We start from the raw sequence: 21132 nt of genomic DNA on the forward strand, positions 1-21132 counted from the left end.
CTTCAAGCAAAGACAGACCAAAGATTTCCCTCCAAAATCTTTATAAAAGCTCAGGACAATGACATAGGGCAAATTATGTCACTTTAGCTGCAGAATGTGAAAAAAAAAGCAATATATGGTGGTGACAATATATTAATTAGTATTTAATTGATACTATCCAGAGCAAATTCCCATCATTGAAGATTTTGGTCCACTTTCATTTTGAGCTCATGTATACAGTGAAGACTAAAAAGATCTGATATGATCCTGATTGCTATTCATGTACGAGCAGTTCTTACAATCTTTTGGTTGACCTGTCCACTAGCCTTTCTTAACCTGCCCACTTTTGTAATAACTGAAAAACAATTCTGCTGCAGATAAAATCCAAATGCATACACACACACACACACACACACACACGGAAACAAACATCCTCTTGCATGGATAGAAAGTTGCTGATCTTTAAGGGAGCCCCTCCCTGGTGACTGCTCTCCTATGAAGAGAGGAAGTACTACCCCTTGAGAACCCATCTTCTTATCTGCTGTGATATAGCTGCTAGAGAGACATAGTCACCCCATGGCTACAAATATGGGAGAATCTAAATACCAGAGTCACTATGGATGTGGACCTTTAGCCACTCCCCTGCTTACTAGTCATTCATTGTTTTCTTAATGAACCTACCTCATTAATGATGAGACGGCTTGCCATCCGCATTCTGGTGCGTGGTCCAAACTTATTTGTAATCATTATCCGTAACCCAGCTTCAGGGAACCGGAATTTGGGAGGACTGGAGCAGATGATCTCATCCACCATGACCACACTGTTTTTGCCGTACTGCTGCATTCCCTTCACTAGTGATCACAATGGCCAGGGTTAATTGTGGAACTGATCTTACCATGTTTCCCCTCACCCAGAGCCATTCTTTCCATTCTCAGGTGTGTGTGGTGTGTGTGCGGGTGCCATATTCATCTGAATGCCTGAATTTACCAGTGACTTTCATGTAATATTTCTGAAGCCTGGTGAATGTTCCTCAGTGGTGCACCTCATTTAGGTCATGTGCTGAAAGGAGCTTTCACTCCAATAAGGCAGCCACCATCGGTCCACTCTCCAATGAGTGGGAGTAGTTTTCATCCAGCCACTCATGCTGTAGTACCAGTTTTCTTTGTCTATGCTTCACTATATTTTTTTACGCTTTCTCTAAAAGCACTTGCACTGAGGCAGTATATACAGCCCTCCTGAGACCTACAAAGCTATCCCATTGGATCAAGGTGTTTAACAGCTGCTGTTGCACATCCAGAAGTCTCTAATGTTGTGCTCACTTGCTTTGGAAATCTTCACTTTACTTTCACAGAATATTATCAGTCTCTGTAACATGACAAGATCTGAAACTACGAAAAACAAAACTGTCCAAAACAAATGTGTGTTACAAAATAAGCCTTTGCTAATATAAAGGAATTTGTACCAAGGTAAGAGTTTTGTTTTGTTCGTTTTGTCTACCATGCTAAGAAAACAAACAGAGATACAAAATCATATTGGGAATCAACATAAATACAAGCAAGGACTTTGAAAGCTTAACAACATACTGATATTCTCACAAGTGCAACAGACTACACATAGCAAGCAGAGCAAGGCTCAGCAGACAGGAGACATATCCATGTAGTGTTAGAAAGCAGGGCAGGAGATATGCATATGACTGTTATAAATATTAATTATTACATGTAAGGAAACAAAACAACAGAGTTTTTTGTTGCTTGTGTTACTGCTTTGCTAAGCTTGGCTTCACCGTCCCAGCCCCCTTTTACAGCAACTTACTTACATTAAGAAGAAGAAGAGAATTTAGGAGGTAGAAGTAAAAGATAATTATTAGTGYATGGTTCCCGCCAGGAAGCAAAGGAAATCTAAGGAAACATTCAACTAAAACAAAGGAATTAAAATAGACCGGTCCTAAACACAAAGAAATCTACATAGCTATTGTTTATATTGTTACAGTGATGAAATGTTTTTCATTTTCAGGAAGAAGTCAGGATCCATGCATGTATGTAAACCACATCATCCAATCAGGCTTTGCTGTCTCAAGCGTGTCTTAATATATTTGCTTTGAAGTTGGAGAAAAATATTCTTTCACCATCACTCAGCTTGAAAAACAGTGAGATTGTAAATCACCAGTATACTGCTGTATCTTWTGCGCTCCTGCATTTAAGCATCTTGTTTTGTTTCACTAAAATGAGCTATTGGTGAGTACACTGGGGTCACCCAAGGTGTACTAAAGAGATCTTTATTTTCTCAAAGAAATCTGTCCCACTCAAAGAATCAGCTCTATAGTTTTCTATAGAAAGAAAAAAGCAGCCTCATCTATAATGGAGTAGAACTAGTAGTAACTTTGTGTTTAGTAAACATAAAAGGGCAATTATCCCCCCACCTCTGACATCTAAAACAAATTAACCTTGCTGAGTTCTGCAGTTGATGATGCAAATGAGGAGCACAGCGATTCTGATGACTCTTGCAGTTAAAGTGAAGCAGCTTTTCCTGTGAAGGAATATAGAGCCAGACAAGCTACCTAGGAAAATCACAAGTCTTACAGAAGGGGACTCCACCATAGTAGCTTAACATTTGTTTTAGTTAAACAAAGAAAAAGGAATATTTGATAGTAGTCCTTGTAGGGAAAAAATGCCAGATATCTTCGGTTTAACAGTCTCATCAGGTTAGGTACTCCCAAGTGAATTTCTCAGGGAAGTCTCCAAAGAGCTTCTTTATCTTACAGTGTGTCAGGAAAACCAATACAGAAGCATTGTAATCACTCTGGAACTATTCCGAAGACCAATAATGAGACAGTGACAAAACATACTCAGCTTTGATGAAATATCATTAAAAAACTTAGCACTCATATAAAATGCATGACTGTACATGTATGACTTGCTGCAGCCATTTCGACTTACTGCAATACATTTCTCTCATATTCTCCTAAAAGCTCTTCAATCTCATACGTCCATAGATATATATAACTTTGCCTCATATGGTACAAATGGGCTCCAAGTAAAAATGGCAAAAGTGTTTTTCAAAAACGTAGGACAGCGAAAAGCCCTTTTAGCTACTCCTGTGATATATTCCTCAGGCAAGTATGTTCTGTGCACAGCTTTCCCTTTAACAAACTATAAAATCTCATCACAAAAGGTCAGCACTATCAACTCTGCCAAAGTCAGTAGAAAGCTTCTTGCTGACTTTATTTGAGCCTGGATCATGCCCTYGCATATCTACATCACACTCTGTTCAGAAACCCACTTTTGTCCTTTTGTCTAGAGTTTGTATTATTAGGCAGGAACAGTACCATGCCACCTGGGAGAAATTTGGGTCAATACAATAAAAGCCAAGGGCAATGAGCCACAGTGGTGTTTTATTATTATTATTATTATTGGAGTTATTTTTAAATAGGAGTATGATTCACAAAAATGCAAATCTTTTGCCTTCACCTGTGAGTGTAAATTCATTGACAGTGAATCTGCCTCATGGAGAAAAGCTCTYCTTTTTCTCTCTGAAACTCCAGTAATGGAAGCTTTTATCTTTTACCATTGGAAGCTCTTGAAAGTGATAAGACTTAAGAAGATCAAGGAGAGTTGTGTAGCGTGTGAATCCCCTTTTATCATCACATTAAGCAACAAAATAACCATCATCAGTAGGGAGAAAGTTCCTCATCCAAAGCAGCTGTTCTTTTGGGGGGAAGAAATCAAATTTTGCTTGTGTGGAGAACCAGATTAAGGTTAGACCTGTGTCACAGTGAACCCAATGCAGGTATTTCAGTGCTTCCTGGAACGTGCTAAGTGCTGGTTGGAGGAAAGGCAAGGGAAAGCTGTAGCTGTCATCTCATTGCTGCTAGCAGTGCTTCTGTTTCTGAAAGTTGCTTCTGAGGAAGGTTGAGCTCAGCTTGTGAAGTTAGCCAAGTATCCACTAATAGAGAAGAATCTGACTGAAACTACAGTCTTACAGCATCTCTAAGGCAAATTAGAGCTGAAATCTGATGTGGACAGTGCGYAGTGGAGACACCATTTCATGAGCCCAGGCTTCTGTTAGCTTTCTTGCTGCTTTTCCTGAAAGTTCTGCATGCTCTTCAAAAGCACTGAATAATCTTCATGTTTCCTGAGAAGGTACTAGGTGGACAGGCAAACACTCTGTGCTATCATCCCTCCATCACACAGTTGCTAGAAAGGATGAAGGATGCATCTTAAAATGAATCTTAAGATGAATCTTAAAAGAATGAATCTTAAAAGTATATGACCTAAGAGTTTATGCGTGGAGGACATCAGAACCCAACAAAGGACTCAGAAGTAAAAACCACTTGTATCTGTGTTCTATTATCCATTCCCTGTSTACCCATTGGAATATACCAGTAACAACTTCTCCAAGAAGTATCCTCTAAATCTCATATGAATGAAACCCATGTCCAACTGATGGACTTTACTATATGATAGTCAATGCTCATGTAAATTCATTGTAAAGAGAGATCAAAATATTTCAAAGACATCTTAATTATGCTATATGTTCTATGAGACGCACTTTTAAATTAATATTAAACTATTGTCTAAACACTACACCCAAGACTGGAGTGTCAGTGTGATGTCATTGTATAAACCTGTAGTAAACTTTGAAGGTAGCAATGATTTGGCTGTACAAAGAGAGRGAATGGAAGAGAAGGGGGATAATACAGAGATAAAAGGAAGCTTACAAAAAAAATATGTTTTTATATATATGTTTGCTTATGTAGTACCTGAAGCTGGGTGTCATCTTCTTCCCCTTCATGACAAAGACTCGGATTGCAAAGAACCCACATTTCCTGATTTTATGCATGTGCTTAGCAATGTATGCTCAGATATTTAGACATGTGAGGGTCAAACTTCCCAGTGCTCTGAACTCAACATGTGATTTYCCCTTGCCCACTGATCCGCCTGTGTCTTTCCTTCAACACTCACGTCTCAGTTTCTATATCAGCCATAATCAAATTTTTGAAATTAAGATTACCTTCTTCCTGGCAAAAGAAAAATATTTCTTTCACAGTGTTGTAGCTCATCACTGAATAGGAAAGAAGAAAGAAGCAAAATTGCCAATGTACAAAGCAGCTTGTTTCCATAATCTCCACAAAAGGCTACAATTTTGATTGAGGTTTTTTTTGTTCAGTGGTTTGACTGATGAATTGGAAGTTAGTCCAATAAAAATTCCGGCTTAAGACCGAATAGTGACAATATTTTGACCAGGATTAAAGAAAAAAAAAAGGATATTCTGATAACAAAGTCCTGTCTGCTCAGCCTTACCTTTCTGTAGTAATGGAATGGATGGGTCTTCACAACTAGGGGCATAATATTTATTACCATCTTCCAGCTCATTGTTGATTGTGTCACCATTTCCAACATTTTTGCTTTTGATGGTGAAGAAATTTTGCATCTTCACATTGTACCTGAAAGTACAAAGGGAAAGTCTGAAAAGGCTGAAGTATACTGCAATTCCCTTTCAAAATCTCAGACCTTTGAGAACAATTTATGCAGACTAGCACAGCCTGGATGCATGTTCTCTAGCAGCTAATAAGAAGTTAAGACAAAGAAGAAATTCACTGGCAAGCTGGCAGAAAAGCAGTGGCTCCACCTGCCTCATAAAGACAACTACAAAAAGACATTATTTTAATATAATCCATGGAGAACATTGAGTTCTGGAGGAAATACTGCATGTGGGAATGTGAAGTCTTGCAGGCTTCCCTCCTGTGCTAAAGAATGTTACTACAAAGCATACAACACATAGAGTCCCTGAGACAAGCTTTTGCCCTTGTAGTGCAGAGGTACTTCTCCGTATTCTGGAAAGTTTCCCTGTATCTGTGGGGTTCTCTTGGAACTAAAGATTTACCTTTGTTCTGTTTCTTGAAAGAATATACAGTTCAGAAACTTACTGCAAATCTATATAAACAATTATATTTAAAAAAATACCAGCTTGGCTTTAGACCATCATTACCACCTTTTATGGTAACAAATGTTTGCACTGATCTTTTCCTGCTTTAATAAAAACTTAATACAGGGATCATTTTTGAGGAGGAAGAAGAGGAGGAAGTTACCATGAGCTAAGCTTGAGTATAAACTTAGAAAACACAGCAGCCTGCTTCTCAAAGAGGAATAAAATACATTGTATGTACCGTACCTCCTGTGAGCATGTGCATAGGCAATTGATGTCCAAGAGCTAACATGCTGTGAGCTTACACTACAGAGTACCCAGTGGACTTTTTCACATACCTTTGTATAACAGCATTTCATAGAATCACAGAATCATAGAATCAGTAATGTTGGAAGGSACCTCTGATCATCTAGCCCAACCTCCCTCCTCAGCAGGGTCACCTAGAGCATGGTAGACAGGGTTGCATCCAGGCAGGCCTTGAATATCTTCAGAGAAGRAGACTCCACAACCTCTCTGGGCAACCTGTTCCAGTGCTCTGTCACTCTCAAAGTGAAGAAAGTCCTCCTCATATTCAGGCAGAACTTCCTGTGTTTCAGTTTGTGCCCATTGCCTCTTGTCCTRTCACATGGCACCACTGAGAAGAGTTTAGTGCCATCCCCTTTACACCTGCCTCAAGGTATTTGTCTACATTGATAAGATCCCCCCYCAGTCTTCTCTYCTCCAGGCTAAAGAGGCCCAGCTCTCACAGCCGTTCCTCATAGGGCAGATGCTCCAGCCCTCTGATCAGAAACCTACTTTACCTCATTGCACTATGAAAAGGATGTATCCAAAGATTTGCTGTTAACTGAGCACATATCTGGAGCAAAACTGAGTAAGTAGAAAAATGTTAGGGATCCTGTACAGCAACGAGATTGGCTGTATTCTCCTTAGCAGAGGACCAAAAACAAAACTACACCAAAAGAATGATGGTCAATTAATAGCTAAAGGGCATGGAGAGGAAAAAGTCACTTACTTCATGGTAAGTATGTAGAATGAATACATAATGATGAGTACAAGGCTTTCCCACCTCAAAGAGACAAAAGAAAATGTGTTAAATGGTCATTCCAGCAGCTATATCCTTTACAAGTTTTCTTTAAGAATGTGCACTGAACATATAGTAAAAGTAACATTTGTGCATGCAGGAGTCACATCTTTTAAGATTAGATGGAGTCTCAGCAGAATGGGGGAAGCAAAGACTTTCAAGTTCCAATAAACACACAAATCACTTGTAATGTATGTATCCCAGAAAAACGCTACACGGACTGAAACCAGAGCTATCCTCTGAGGATCATCTTGCCAGGGCATACTGTCAGCTCAGTGCTGAGGCACAGGCCAGGCACTCAGGTGGCTCTTTTAGAGGATGCATATGACCTTCTACTAGGGTAGCAGCAGCTTGGACTGCTGTCTGGGAAAACTASCACCTCCATACACATTAACATCTAGAATCAGAACACTGGAACTTCAGTTACCTTCTCTACACACAYGTGAGTCCCTCAGGCCTTACAAAGAGCCTATGTATTTAGTTAATGTTTCTAGGTTATTAATTTTTCTTTTAGTTTTCTCTGATCATCGTAAAATATATAACCAAAGCAAATAGGATTTCCTAGATGTCAACTCCAGCTCTTACTCACAGGGTACAAGAACAAAATCTAGTTACACTGCAACTCTATTTACCGGTCTCTCAGGGCAAATATAGGACTGTAGGGAATCATAGAATCGGAAAGGTTGGAAGGGACCTCCGGAGATCATCTAGTCCAACCTCCCTCCTCAGCAGGGTCACCTAGAGCATGTTAGACAGGGTTGCATCCAGGCGGGCCTTGATCTCCAGAGAAGGAGACTCCACAACCTCTCTGGGCAACCTGTGCCAGTGCTCCGTCACTCTCACAGTGAAGAAATTCCCCCTCACRKTCAGGYGGAACTTCCTGTGCTTCAATTTCTGCCCATTGCCTCTTGTCCTGTCACATGGGGCAACTGAGAAGAGTTTGTCCTCATCCCCTTGACACCCTCCCTTMAGGTACTTGTACACATTGATAAGGGAACAACTTACATAACTTACCATACTATTTTCTCATCATATATGAACTAGAAGAAAAAAAAAAAGGAAGCCATAAATTGACAGTTTCTCTGATCTAACTTGAAAAATGGTCAAATTTATTGAATGTCAGTCATATCTAATCAGAAATTATAGAGCCCCCTTTTGACCTCTAATCCAGAACTTTCACTGTATGGGTTGTGCCCCTCATAGCCCCATAGCACAAATCTCATGGACAAGCCCTGGATTCTTCTCAGTGGTTTTTATTAATATTATTCACTAAAACATCATGTATGTGAAAGACAGACACACATACACATAGGCTGTGCACCTGTAAAAGATAGTGAAATCTCACGTATTTTAAAGAGACCTAAAACATAAAGCACGGAATCCTTTCATAGCTAATTTATTTTTAGCAGCATAGGCAGCCATTCCACCTCTGCTCTTAGGCCAGCTGGTTATACATATCTTACTCCACTATGTGTAAGGCCTGTAATTGAACRGTCAGCCAACCCTTCACTTTTGTTAAAAAACAAAATAAGTGTATTCTCTCCCTCCCTGTCACAATGTGCAGTAAATACATACATTCAAGGAACTGCTACACTGCTCTAGATGAAGAGAACAATACTTTACCTGTGATCTATATGGTAAAATTTACCCATATGGGCAGGCTGGCAAGAGTCTGTGAAATAAAACTAATGTGTAGGAGCGAGAAACAGACACCCTCCTTAYTTAAAATAGAGGTGCAGCTCAAAACTTTACGCCTCTGCCACAAGCAGTCCTTTAGGTCAGAAGAGAATGCTAACTGCASTGTATAGCAATAGCCTGTTAGTCTGCAGAACATTACAGGCTGTAGGTACAAAATGAATATGAGGGATATAATCTGCGGGACTGCACAAAGCTTTCATTTCTGGACCAGGTTGTGGAGTCATCTTGCTGAGCACTCACTTCTGCATGTCACTAGAACTAGTTATGAAAATAATTGTTTAGCAATGTGTATCACCTGCTACAGACTGGTCCTCTGAAATTAAGCAACAAAACACATTGATTGGTAAGGGAGCTACTTACAACTATAAGTATGATCACAGAAAATGTGTAGTACATAGAGTCCCTGAACACAGCCCACCAGGTGAGATGAACCACCTGAAAAAAACACAATTTTAGCCAACAAAAACAAACAAACAAAAAAAACGATTTTAAAGACAAAATAAAGGTCTTCATCTTGCAATCACTTAGGTGTGTGAGCAGAATCATTATTAGAAGCAATTCTGGAATAAATAGCTGTCTTGTGCCAACAGGAAGACAAATCAGTCTGTTAGACAATGAATCAGTAATAGCCACTAATAAAAATCATATAGAAACTTTCATTAATGAAAGATATGGCTTATTAATGCTATTTTAATTGGCCATAATTTCAACTGTCAAGTACAATTCATTGCAGTGCAGTAAATCAAGTGCAAGCAAAAGCAAGTGAAAGCAAAAGGAAAGCAAGTGTAATTCCCACTTCTTTCTAATTGTGGATATATCAGATTTAGTACAGAAAAAAACATGATACATAGTCTAAGCATTTGTTAAAGAGATGAAACAAATCTCTTGGGTCCTAGATGCTTTGATCACCATTGGTACCAGAAAGGATCAGGAGATGCAGCTGACTATGGACATAGTACTGTATGAAGAGAAATCCTTTTCCTCTGGATACTACATGTTCAGAGTGCTGAAACTACAGCTAAACTTTTTGAGAACGTTTGCTATTTGTAAAGCTTTTGTAAATTCTCTTCTACATTGGCATTACCTCCAGTCAAGCCTTTTTTGTTTGTTTTGGACTAATGCTCCATTTTTTATATATATTTGCTCTTGCAAGACCCAATAATATAAGCAATTGAACTGCATAAAGGTAGGTGTCTTACTAACCTGTCCTGCAAATATTCCACAGACACCAATGATGCAGAGGATGTTGAAAACTGCTGAACCAACAATGGTCCCTACTCCTACATCTCCATGAGTGATAAATACACCTGCAGAGGAAGCAAAACATGCATTATTACCTCCATCATTTCATTTTAGGCTACTCAGATCATGTACTACTCGACAATAACAAAGATTATTTGAAAGTTTAATCAAAACATGTTTCATAATAAATCATTACCTCTCTGTGGAATACTTCGTGCTTTTAGGCTAGCTAGTGGCTCCACATATTTGGCTTAACAGCTCTACCTATGTTTTTTTTWATTAAAAATGAATAAATTGTAACTAATTAGTACAATAGTAAGTTCTGTATTTGAAAGCTTGGCTGTTATTGCTGTAGTAATCCATTACAGTCATAAAACAACTCCTGTCCCATCAAGAACATGGAATATAATTCACTTCAAACACTATAATAAAGCACACAAACTTTTCTCCCAGGCATTTAATATTTGATGTGCTCTTCCTTATAATGTCTCACAAGAGGAAGAGATTCTTCCCTCAAAGAACCAATAGGTACTTTGGATATAGTAATGTGTGCCTTCTGATGCCAATACAGAATCAGGTTCCAGGTTTAGCTTGTTCTAGGACCAACTTTGCCCTTTCCCTTAGTACTGAATCCACTTATGCCTCATTTACTTATCTATAACATAAGCATATCAGAAAAACAAAAATCAAAGGCTGGAGAGGATTTCCAAGGATTATCTAATRTAATATTCAGCACCGAGGCAGAACCAGATATACCTAGATCACACTACAGAGCTGTCTCTCCTTGTACTTAAAATCTTCCAGTAAAGGAAGCTTTAAAGATTTACATTCACTTTCTTCAAGCTTTCTTTATAGATAATACTTTCTGAGCCTCTTACCTTTTTCTCTTCTCTGTACTTGTTCTAATTTGTCTGCAACTCCCTTAAAGCACAGTAACAAAATTGGATATAATATCCCAGATAGGGCCTAACACAACTGAGTGAAGGAGAATAATTTAGAAATCCCATGCTTTACTCAAAATACTCCAGTTAATACATGCCAGAATGAGGGCTGAGTTATTTGCAACATCCCACCATTGATTTGTGTTTGACTCCCACTTCTTTCACAATACACTATGGCCCTTTTTGATCTACAGCTCTCTAACTATTCTTCCCCCTAGATATCTTTCTACTTTGTTTTATTCACTCTTTGCATTTGCTCCTATTAAATTGCATCTTYTTATCTTAAATTGATCAAGATCTTTCTCCATCCGATTTTTGCCTCCTAAAATGCTTGTGATCCTTCATACATTTGTGTCATTGAAAATTACATGTCTAGTCTCCATTCTTTCATTCAAGTTATTCATGAAAATAGCACTGACCTTGTGTGATCTGTCTTGAGATACTTTCTCAGCTTTAAACTTAAGCTTTAATTACTAATCCTTGAAAACTGCTCTTTAATAAGTTGCACAAGATGTTATAGTGTGTTCCTTCAGATCTTATTTCCCTGAAGTTGGTAAGACTGTCAGTATCAGAAAGCCTACTTAAGCTTTACTAAAGACAGATGTTTCAAATCTGCTGCTTCCCCCTTCTCTATCAGTGTACTTTGTGCAGAATCCTTCCAGGGAATTCCTGTGTCCTCCTTTATATTGGTACTGCTTTTGCCATTTAGACCTCCCTTCTGTGCCCATAATCTTTAGTAGTTCATGGATTAATTCAAGTAAATTTTTAACTAATCCACAGAGAACTTCATCATGTCCTTCTGATTTTAGCAGATCTAACTGATCTATATTTATTTAATTTGCYTTTTTCTCATGTTCCTTGTTCTCTTACTTTCTTGCTAAAATTAATTCCCTTTATTTGTGAAAAAGAAGCCAGAGGCATCAGATGCTTCAAACACTCTCTCACAGGACTGCAATAAAACTCAGCTTTCTCTTCCTAAGTTAAGAACCAGCCATTCTTCTCTGTTTTTCTGAGGAGACTCTCTATCTCATGAGATATTTTGAGTAGTTAATTATACCATGAACCACAGACTGGTTGACAGCTCTAATCGCCAATTATAAATTGAAAAAAGAATTGACAGTACTTTTGGATACCTCTGCTTGATCTGCTGCTGATTTTTTACAGTAGGTCTCATAAAAGCYAGTGTGTGGGCTTCATACCTATAACAGATGCAAACAACTCTGGAGTGGAGCTTCCTGCAGCCATGAATGTGGCTCCAGCAACATCTTCACTCAAATGTAGTTTCTGGAAAAAAGTATTGGTTATTTCAGCACTGCTACTCTACTTTACATGGCATAGTTCTATAGTTGCAAAGATAGAAGCCCTTCATTTTCTGCCCACCATGCTATAAAAGGCTGAATAGTTAGTATGATATAGAAATAGACTTATAGCCTTTTGAGAAGTCAAATATACTTAGGGCAAATAAAATGTCTATACTCTGACTCAGTGAAATGTCAGATAATATTATCTACTTATATAACTGATTAGCTGACTGTAGCTTAGATGTAGCTGATTAGAGAAAGACATTCCTTTAGACCCTAAAAGCTTGCAAACTCATCTTGAATCATTTTTCTGACTTCACTTTTGGAACTCATGTACAATGAATGTAATCATTCAAGACTTGCAGACAATTCTTGAGGCTTCTAAAATTTGACAATAGAAATCGATAAGAGAAAAACACATTCTCTGTGGATGTACCTTAAAAACAGCAGGCCTGATTCTGACCTCACAACAGTGTAAATCAAAAGCAAGTCCACCAGCACACACAAAATTAGACCAATCAAACATAGAGAGGCCTGTGTACTGTAGTCAGATCTATTTTTATTACAGTGTCTCTTAAGCTCTAATAGGATATAGATTCTTGAGAGTTCTCAGACCAGCATAAGGAAGTGTAGCTCCACAAGCGGGCTGCATCAATTTAATAYTGCCTGAGGATCTTTCCCTTGAACTATAAAGAAGGTTTTACGGCAGAGCTTTTTTCTTTTTGAGAGTCTCTAGACTCATCATTAGTATCTCATTTCTCTTTCAAGGACAAAAAACTGATTGATGACAAAAGGCGCAATGCAAAAACAGAGTATTCTCAGGCAGCATGCAAAACTTTGAGCTAATGAAAACAGGCATCCTAAAGAACTTAACAAAACAGAAACACAAGCCTTTACTGTGTGATATATTACCAGTTACATTGCTGAGGAAGTTCAAACATAAAGCGTGCAAACTACTTGAATTCTTCTTTGCTATCTTAATATTCAGTAGAATACAAGAGAAGAGACAAAGATTTTATGAAGGATGAACAGCAGTACTCTGGTACGACTTAAATATGGTTTATAAGGTGCATGCATAAGACAGAACATCTGTAAAGGGAAATAAAAGGTCCCTATGGAATGTTTAGCAGATACTGACTGCCTCCCTTATTCTTCCATTTGTCTTCCTATTGATAAGTAGGTAGCTCTAAATAACATTAGTAGGAATTCTCTACATATATTCATAGAAAAATAGTCTTTTTTACTAGCTATAAGAGTTTTCTGGAAACTGTTGATAGGCAGTTTTGTTAAAAAGCAAAGGAAATGTGATTTCCACTTTGTCATAAAAACAGAATCAAAACCTAGTTTTGTATGTTGTATCCATTTTGTAGTATTTAACCAAAAACACTCTCCAACATAACACTTATATGCCAAGTATAAATTCCATMCTTTTCTGATTAAATAAAGTAGACTCCTGTATGCAATTTTGCAAAGTCTTCTCAGAAATTATGTAAAGGAATTACATTCATTTTGAATAATAAAAGCACATAGTATTACAAACTGTCATGAAATGTCCCGTAGCCAGTTTAAGGGGGCTTTGTACATAAAATATCATATAATTTTAGTTATAATGCTAACAATTTCCTTCCCAAGTATTGATCTTTTAATGCCTGTAGGTGGGATTTCAAAGCTACTTTGTACTGCTTGTCTTTGCTACACTGCAGTCAGTTTTAAAACTCTCACTGACGTCAGCTGGGACTGACAGAAGCCAATACTGAGTACTGCCATCTCACTAAATTTTTGGATATATAAGTATGTATTCCCATTCTGAACCAAATCAAGATGGACACTTTTCCCACCCATCTCATTTTTCCTAGCAGTCTAATTCTTCTCGCTGATGGTGGTGGATATGCAATAAAACTTGAAAAGCCAACACATTAATTTTGCTATATATGGCACTCTTTTTCCCAAGTGTGTTTTAAGAATAGAAGTACAACAATAAACCCAATTCATCCATATGTCACATACATTCTACCTATGTGCTTCAGGTATCTATGAGTGGATTTGGCAAAYGTTCTCATTAAATCTTTCTTTTTTTCACCTTGACTGTCATCAAGAGGACCAATGTGCTCACACTTGTGAGTTTCTTGATGGAAAGTCCAATTCATTTGAAAAGGACTGAGATCACCAAATTCACAGGAAAGAATTCTGAACAATGATGGCATAAAATGTTCAGTGCTATAATGTATTTTAACCAGTTTTTCAAAGATGAATAAAGTTCTTCAACATACCTCACAGATTTTCTCTAAGGATGGAACAAAGAAGTCATCACATACTATAGCCAAAGCATAGAACATATAAAGAGCCTGTAAAGAAAATAAAGTCAGAAATACTTCATCTACATAAAAGAGGAAAGAAAGCAATGCTGTATTTTTTCTAATTGTATAATGAACAAACTGTGAGGAATATATGGCTTCATTTTTTGTCCATTATAAAAAAAATCCCTTTGCTGATCAGTATAGGGCATGAAAACAGATCATATGTAAGATTTTTAGGACAAGCATGTTTGCCAAACTCTACAATACAGAAGGTACCACAGCATGACAGAATAGGGTGCCATAATAGAATTCAAATATAATAAAGTAACAGGCAGGATTTTGCACATTGACATAGTCATCATTTATATTTTCAATTAATTATTAGACCAAGTAATTTAGGAGAAAGTAATGCCATGTTGATTAAGAATACACAAGAAATAATCACACCTGGAGATCAGCGTCCCTGACCTTGGCCCACTGCAGCAAACCTCTAAGGGATGATGGTGGTTTCATGCATATATGTGATCCTCCCACTGCTTTATGTGGCTTTATGTTCTGTGCTTGTGTAGTTGGCCTTACTAATCCTGCTGTTCTCAGTCAAGCAAAATTCCTTTCTACTTTACCTTCCCAGAACTGGGAATGGAAAACTGGCACCTGCAGGCCTCARTTGTTTGGCTTTTTCTGCAATAAAACGTAAAACTCCACATGACATTTTTCTATACTTCCTCAGGGTGTTTTTTTGTACTACAATTGCATATTTTGTACAGAGGTGCAACTGAAATGAAAGAGCATCAAAAGAATGCTCCTCATCATGCATGTTGTCATCAGTGAAGGAATCCCAAACCTTGTATATACAAGGTGAAATGCAAACACATACAAGTCAGTGGCAGAAACCCYCTGGTATCCACAGGGACAAGAGTTCATCTCCAAGATGATGAATGCATAAGTATTGCAAATTCAGACTAGCAATATTCATTTTCTTAAATAAATGTTACCTTTTGAGCATTTGCACCCATATAGACATATTAGAAATACGAAATCAAAATATTAAAAATATGCTTATATACACAGAGTTCTATTTAGTAAAGGCACTAYGATGAGTAGCATTTTACAAGAGAAATACACAGAAAATAAAAATGAAGCAGAATGGAGGAAAACTCACAGCAAAGATATGAAGCAGAATCCCTCCTTGCTGCCGTTCTTTATTTGTAAATATATCTTGAGGAAATTCATTAATTGCTGAAAGAGAAAAATATATATTTTCTTTAGTTTCTACAGAATCTATGAAAGGTAGACTGAAAAATAAGGATGTTTCTGTAGAAATATATGACCAAACAAGATTGTACCTTTCAACTTGGTACATAGCCTTCCACATCATAGCCTTTTTTCTCTCTAAAGAACAAACGGAGAACTGATTCTTACATGTTATTATCAACCTTCCAATGGCTTAAACACTCAGTGATTACTATGAGTTTCACATTCTTGGTGCCTTATTTTTATTATCCTCTCCTCCAAATACATTTTGAAGTGATCAGCATGGGGATAAAATTCATCCTTAAATAATATTCCTATAAGCATGTCTTGCGCCTGAAAAATTATTCAATAGTTGTAACCTTCTATTAGGTTCTTAACTGAAAATTTTTGTATGGCTCTGCAGTGTTGCAAATCACTTCAAAAAAATTAAAGCAACTCCAAACATYTTCTCAGCAGAAAGGTTCTGCAGAATTCAGTTAAAGGATCTGTGTTCCACACAGAATGTGAAGAAAGGATTCCAGATGGTGAAGACAAGGACAGTAACTACACCAATCAAGGGGCTGAAGAAAGGTAAGAGATAAAGAACATACAGGATAACAAAACAGGCTGAGAAAGAGATCTACAGTGGCCCAGACATTACTCTAGAATGTTGAAGGGTGAAAATTATTTCAGACACAGAAATCCAAATGGGTTGAAGTTGCGAAATTTCTATTTAGGACTAYGTGTTGGTTTCAGTAAGGAGTTGTATATATAGACTGACAGCAAGATAAACTCCAAGAAGTTTTTTGAACTGAATCATAATATACTGAAACTTGGAGGAGGACACAGAGGACTATATGATCATCTTTTCCTATTCAAGTCTGCCAGTTAAAGAAATGCCAAAAACAGTCTGCAGAATAGGACAATRTATGATATTTATGTTGATTCATTTTTTATTTCAATTGTCTTATTTTCTAAATTCCCAGTATTATTTTGCAAACAATAAACATGAACACAGAAACCAGTAATTCTACATAYGGCTGATGAATTTAGTTATTGAACTTGAAACACTTTAAAATAGCCTAATTTTCAAGCATTGCACTATGACCCTTTGAAGATTAAATTTTTTAGAGTRTCTTAAAACTGAGTTACCTGTAATCATCAAACATACTTGAAAATTTTGGCTGCAGTGAGAAGATACTCCAGTTTCAAAGACCCAGATTATCTGCCAGCTCTTCAATCCTTGAGATTCATATAATGCAAAGATACCTTGTCTCTTCTCGTTTGTATTATATGCATCTCCTTATGCTGTGTATGTCTAGCTTGACACAGACTTGAACAGTGTCTCCACACAAAGATGAAGATATTACAGCTGTTTTTTTCACACACATCCACTACTACAAAAGGTATTATTTCTGAATAATTGGCAACAGGCTGTATTTAAAATCTTATACATATAAATCTTATCTGCCTTCCAAAAGAAAAAAWTTTATGTCTTATACAACCTCCCTAAATCTTCCAAGCTAATATTTGAAAACTACTATAGTTAATGGTCTATAAAACATTTATCATAAAATAAAAGTTCAACAACAATGACTTACTGCAATGCCTTTACTGCTTTTCATTAGGCTCTTGAATAAGCCCTGTTCTTACTGTTAAATTCTCACTGGAACCAACATCAATGCTTAATATGTTGAATAAAGCTTTCCCAAGATAAAGATGCAGTTTTTCTTCTAAGTCTCATCCTTATACAAGGAAAGCTATATATAAAATTTTATTTAGACATTTCAGAATGTGAATTCCTACTCCTAATCCTAGAGAACCATTCTTTCCCTGGTCCTCCTTTTATCATTCGGAAAAATGAAAGCCATAGTAGACATAAACACATAAATCCATCAGCACAATAGCACAATAATACCCAATCACTCATTGAATTACAGAATATCATTCAAGGGTTTGGAGAGTACTTCAGTGCCTAAAGCTCACGAGCACATTAGTGTTTAGCAGGACTACTTTCAAGAAAGTGCATCTAGTTTGCTATAGAATTTCACAGTCATCATGGCTGTATAAAGCAAGGATGAGAGAAGAACTTGCTAACTGCATCTACACTGTAAACAGTTCTGTGGTGTTAAAAAACAGCCCAGGGAAACAGGATTACTACATGAATGCAAACCACATTATAAATAATATTAATAATAATAATAATAATAATATAAAAACAATAAAAATAAAATAAAAATAAAAAAATAGCACTGAAGAAACCTCCTATCTTCATATAGGTGCATTTGCCTACTGATCCAAACAAATTCAAGTACTTTTAAAAGCAAAACATGAGAATATATCACCTTCTTCTCTGCATATTTTTTTATCGTTATTTCCCTCAAACAAGGAAAAGTGTAGTGGAAATAAGCATCCATGAGAGAAAACGGATTGCACTGTAGTTTTAAGATACTTAGTATTAAATCCAAGTGAAAGGAACATTCTTACTCTTTTACTGTATTATTGTACTGTTAAGACGAAGCAATGTAGAATGCTTTTATCATGCAGATACACTTTTCAAGATGCCAGAAGAACCTTTTATTTATTTATTTATTTATTTATTTATTTATTTATTTATTTATTTATTTATACGTATAACAGCCCAATATATATACTGCTGAACTAGTATCATTCTCCCACCTGGCAATCAGGGAGAAATATCCTTCTGGGATAATACTGTAGTACCATCAAATATACAAACTTCTGGTCAACCATGCTTTTTGTCAAAAGCAAAATTTCCCAGAGAAGTTAATCCCAAACAAGAAGTAAAGTACTGCAAAAATCAGTACCCAAAGCATGTGATTTCAAATAAATAACTGTCCCTTAACAATTACTATTAACTAAAATTATTAATAAATAAAAAAAGCATTAAGAAAGCTTCTTATTGGGGGAAAAGACTTGGAGCTACAGCTACTGGGCATCCTACACCATATGGTCGTTCCTGCATCTCTTGACTAAAATACCATGCTCAGCATGGATGTATACGGAAAATAAATTTGAGGCACCATTTTTCTTATCGGGTTCCTCATTTGTCCTCCATCTTTTCCATTCAACCTTCAGCTATGAGAATACATGGATTTCAGCAACACATCAGGAGAACAGAGACCACAGCCTAGGCCTCAATCTCTAGCAATGGCAATGTGACCTATGCAAGAGGCACATACTTCCACATAATCTGACACAGATGCTTACACCCCTCTTCACAGGTGCTCATGCCAGAAGCACCCTCATTGCCACCAAACAGCAGAAAGAATGTACCCCTGTTCCATGACTTGACAGTAGGGATGTGTTATCAGGAGAGCTGTTACTTACCCAGCAGTCCCGTTTAGTTGGCTGTAGACTACTTCACAATAAAACATTAAAAAAGCTTAACTCAGTGTAAGTTAATGTTGCAAGAAACATGAACAAAAATTATAAACATTGTTTTTCTAATAGAGCTTTACTTATTCTAAGTTAATATTAAATAGGAAATCAGAAGACCAGAAGGTGTCAGAAGTAAGAGACAGAAGTGAGAAATGAGCCAGGGATTTCAATCATCAAAGAAAAAAAACCAGCTTCACTGCAAACCACTTGCCTCATACATGGCAAGGTATCACAGAATGACAGAATGGTTGATGTTGGAAGGGACCTCTGGAGATCATCTAGTCCAACCTCCCTACTCCACCAGGGCCACCTAGAGCATGTTGGACAGGGTKGCATCCAGGCARGTYTTGAATATCTCCAGAGAAGGAGACTCCACAACCTCTCTGGGCAACTTGTTCCAGTGCTCCGTCACTCTCACAGTGAAGAAAGTCTTCCTCATATTCAGGCAGAACTTCCTGTGTTTCAGTTTGTGCCCGTTGCCTCTACTTCTTTCACATGGGACAACTGAAAAGAGTTTGGCCCATCCCCTTAACACCCTGCATTCAGATACTTATACACAGTGATAAGATCCCCCCTCAGKCTTCTCCAGGCTAAATAGGCCCAGCTCTCGCAGTCTTTCCTCATAGGGCAGATGCTCCAGCCCTCTGATCATCTTTGTAGTCCTACGGTAGACTCTTTCCAGTAGCTCCATGTCTCTCTTGTCCTGGGGAGCCCAGAACAGGACACAGTACTCGAGATGAGGCCTCCCCAGGGCTGTGGAGAAGGGCAGGATCACCCCCCTTGATCTGCTTGCAACACTCTTCCTAATGCACCCCAGGAGACCATTGGCCTTCTTGGCTACAAGGGMCCATTGCTGGCTCATGGTCAACTTGTCATCTACCAGCACTCCCAGGTCCTTCTCTGCATAAATAACTACTTGTAATAAATATTTACTTGCCTCACAGAGGTAATTTTACGTGAATTAACTTTAAGACAGCTTTTCTCAAAGATGATGTTCCTCTCTGCACAGAACTTAACATCATGCAGTGGTTTGCATCTACAGATACGAAACCTTCTTTAGAAGTCAGAGAAATGAAGTTTGTGGACCTTGGAGGACAGATTTCCTCCTTAATAAAATAGCTATCTATCAGTGATTTCCAAGGTAAAGTCTTGAGTTTTTTAGTATAAACATTTGCTTTCTTTATGGTTTATTATCCAGACAATCATGTATGTGATATAATTGTCATCTATAAATTCTATATAACTTATCCATATGCATTGCTCTTTAATTATTCATTGTATTATGTTTTTGAGGTTTTAAACAAAGGCTTGCTTCTCTTACCTATTGCTATGAGAATCTGATTGCTCAAGAAAAGGCTCTTTGGATTCCCTTTGCTCCTTGTTTAGGCCAYGGAATCAACATCACTTAACCCAAGGACTGTCATATGCCCTGACTGGTATAAGCAGATACAGGGAACGTGCAATTATCATACAGTTTGAGAGAGGGTGTTCTGCTCTAAAGGTACTGTCTGATGTGCATGTGCAGTAGGACACTGCTTCACTTCACACAGAGCTGTCTCCCATAGATGAGAAAATATCTATCTGGCAGCCTGAGTGGGAGCTACATCTCCTTGGTTTCCACTGAATAGAGACAGAACAGATGGGAGGATGAAATGAAATGGAGAACAGTACATCTAATAGGGCTAACCCTTGCCAAGAAAAGGAGGGGAACATATACGAATCATCTTAAAATCAGCTAGAAATACAGAAATATTTACCCTGCTRGTACTGTTGCAAGCCCATGATTCCCGCAGTACAGTCGTACTGAGGGGAAAGGGAGGGCACRAAGGGAGCCTAGTCTACACTGGAGCTGTGATCACCCTGCAGCTTGTTCTCTCTCCCCAAATATGAGATGAGGAAGGAAACAAAGGCAGTTTGTTTCATGGTCATCTAACCATGAATTGGAAGAGACATCTGGGGACATCACTCCTCTTTTTTGYTTTGTTTTGGTTTTTTTGAGCTATGGAATCATTAAAAAAAATCCTTARTTACGC

At 37.6% G+C, this 21132-nt stretch overlaps 1 protein-coding gene across 1 annotated transcript in view; it reads right to left on the minus strand.

The window, feature by feature from the left end:
• SLC24A4 (solute carrier family 24 member 4) overlaps positions 1–21132 on the minus strand; it is a 94343-nt gene that overhangs the window by 18713 nt on the left and 54498 nt on the right. Inside the window, exons 3-11 of the mRNA XM_085317532.1 lie at positions 15627–15703; positions 14438–14512; positions 12066–12150; positions 9887–9990; positions 9044–9118; positions 8000–8025; positions 6917–6970; positions 5280–5422; positions 661–830 (exon numbers count right to left, since the gene is read on the minus strand). Coding sequence (XP_085173658.1) covers positions 661–830; positions 5280–5422; positions 6917–6970; positions 8000–8025; positions 9044–9118; positions 9887–9990; positions 12066–12150; positions 14438–14512; positions 15627–15703 — 809 coding nt within the window. The remainder of the gene's footprint in view (positions 1–660; positions 831–5279; positions 5423–6916; positions 6971–7999; positions 8026–9043; positions 9119–9886; positions 9991–12065; positions 12151–14437; positions 14513–15626; positions 15704–21132) is intronic.

The sequence above is a fragment of the Rhea americana genome, unplaced genomic scaffold (genome assembly GCF_003343005.1).
Source record: "Rhea americana isolate MKP2758 unplaced genomic scaffold, rheAme1 scaffold_5, whole genome shotgun sequence".
Lineage (NCBI taxonomy): Eukaryota > Metazoa > Chordata > Aves > Rheiformes > Rheidae > Rhea > Rhea americana.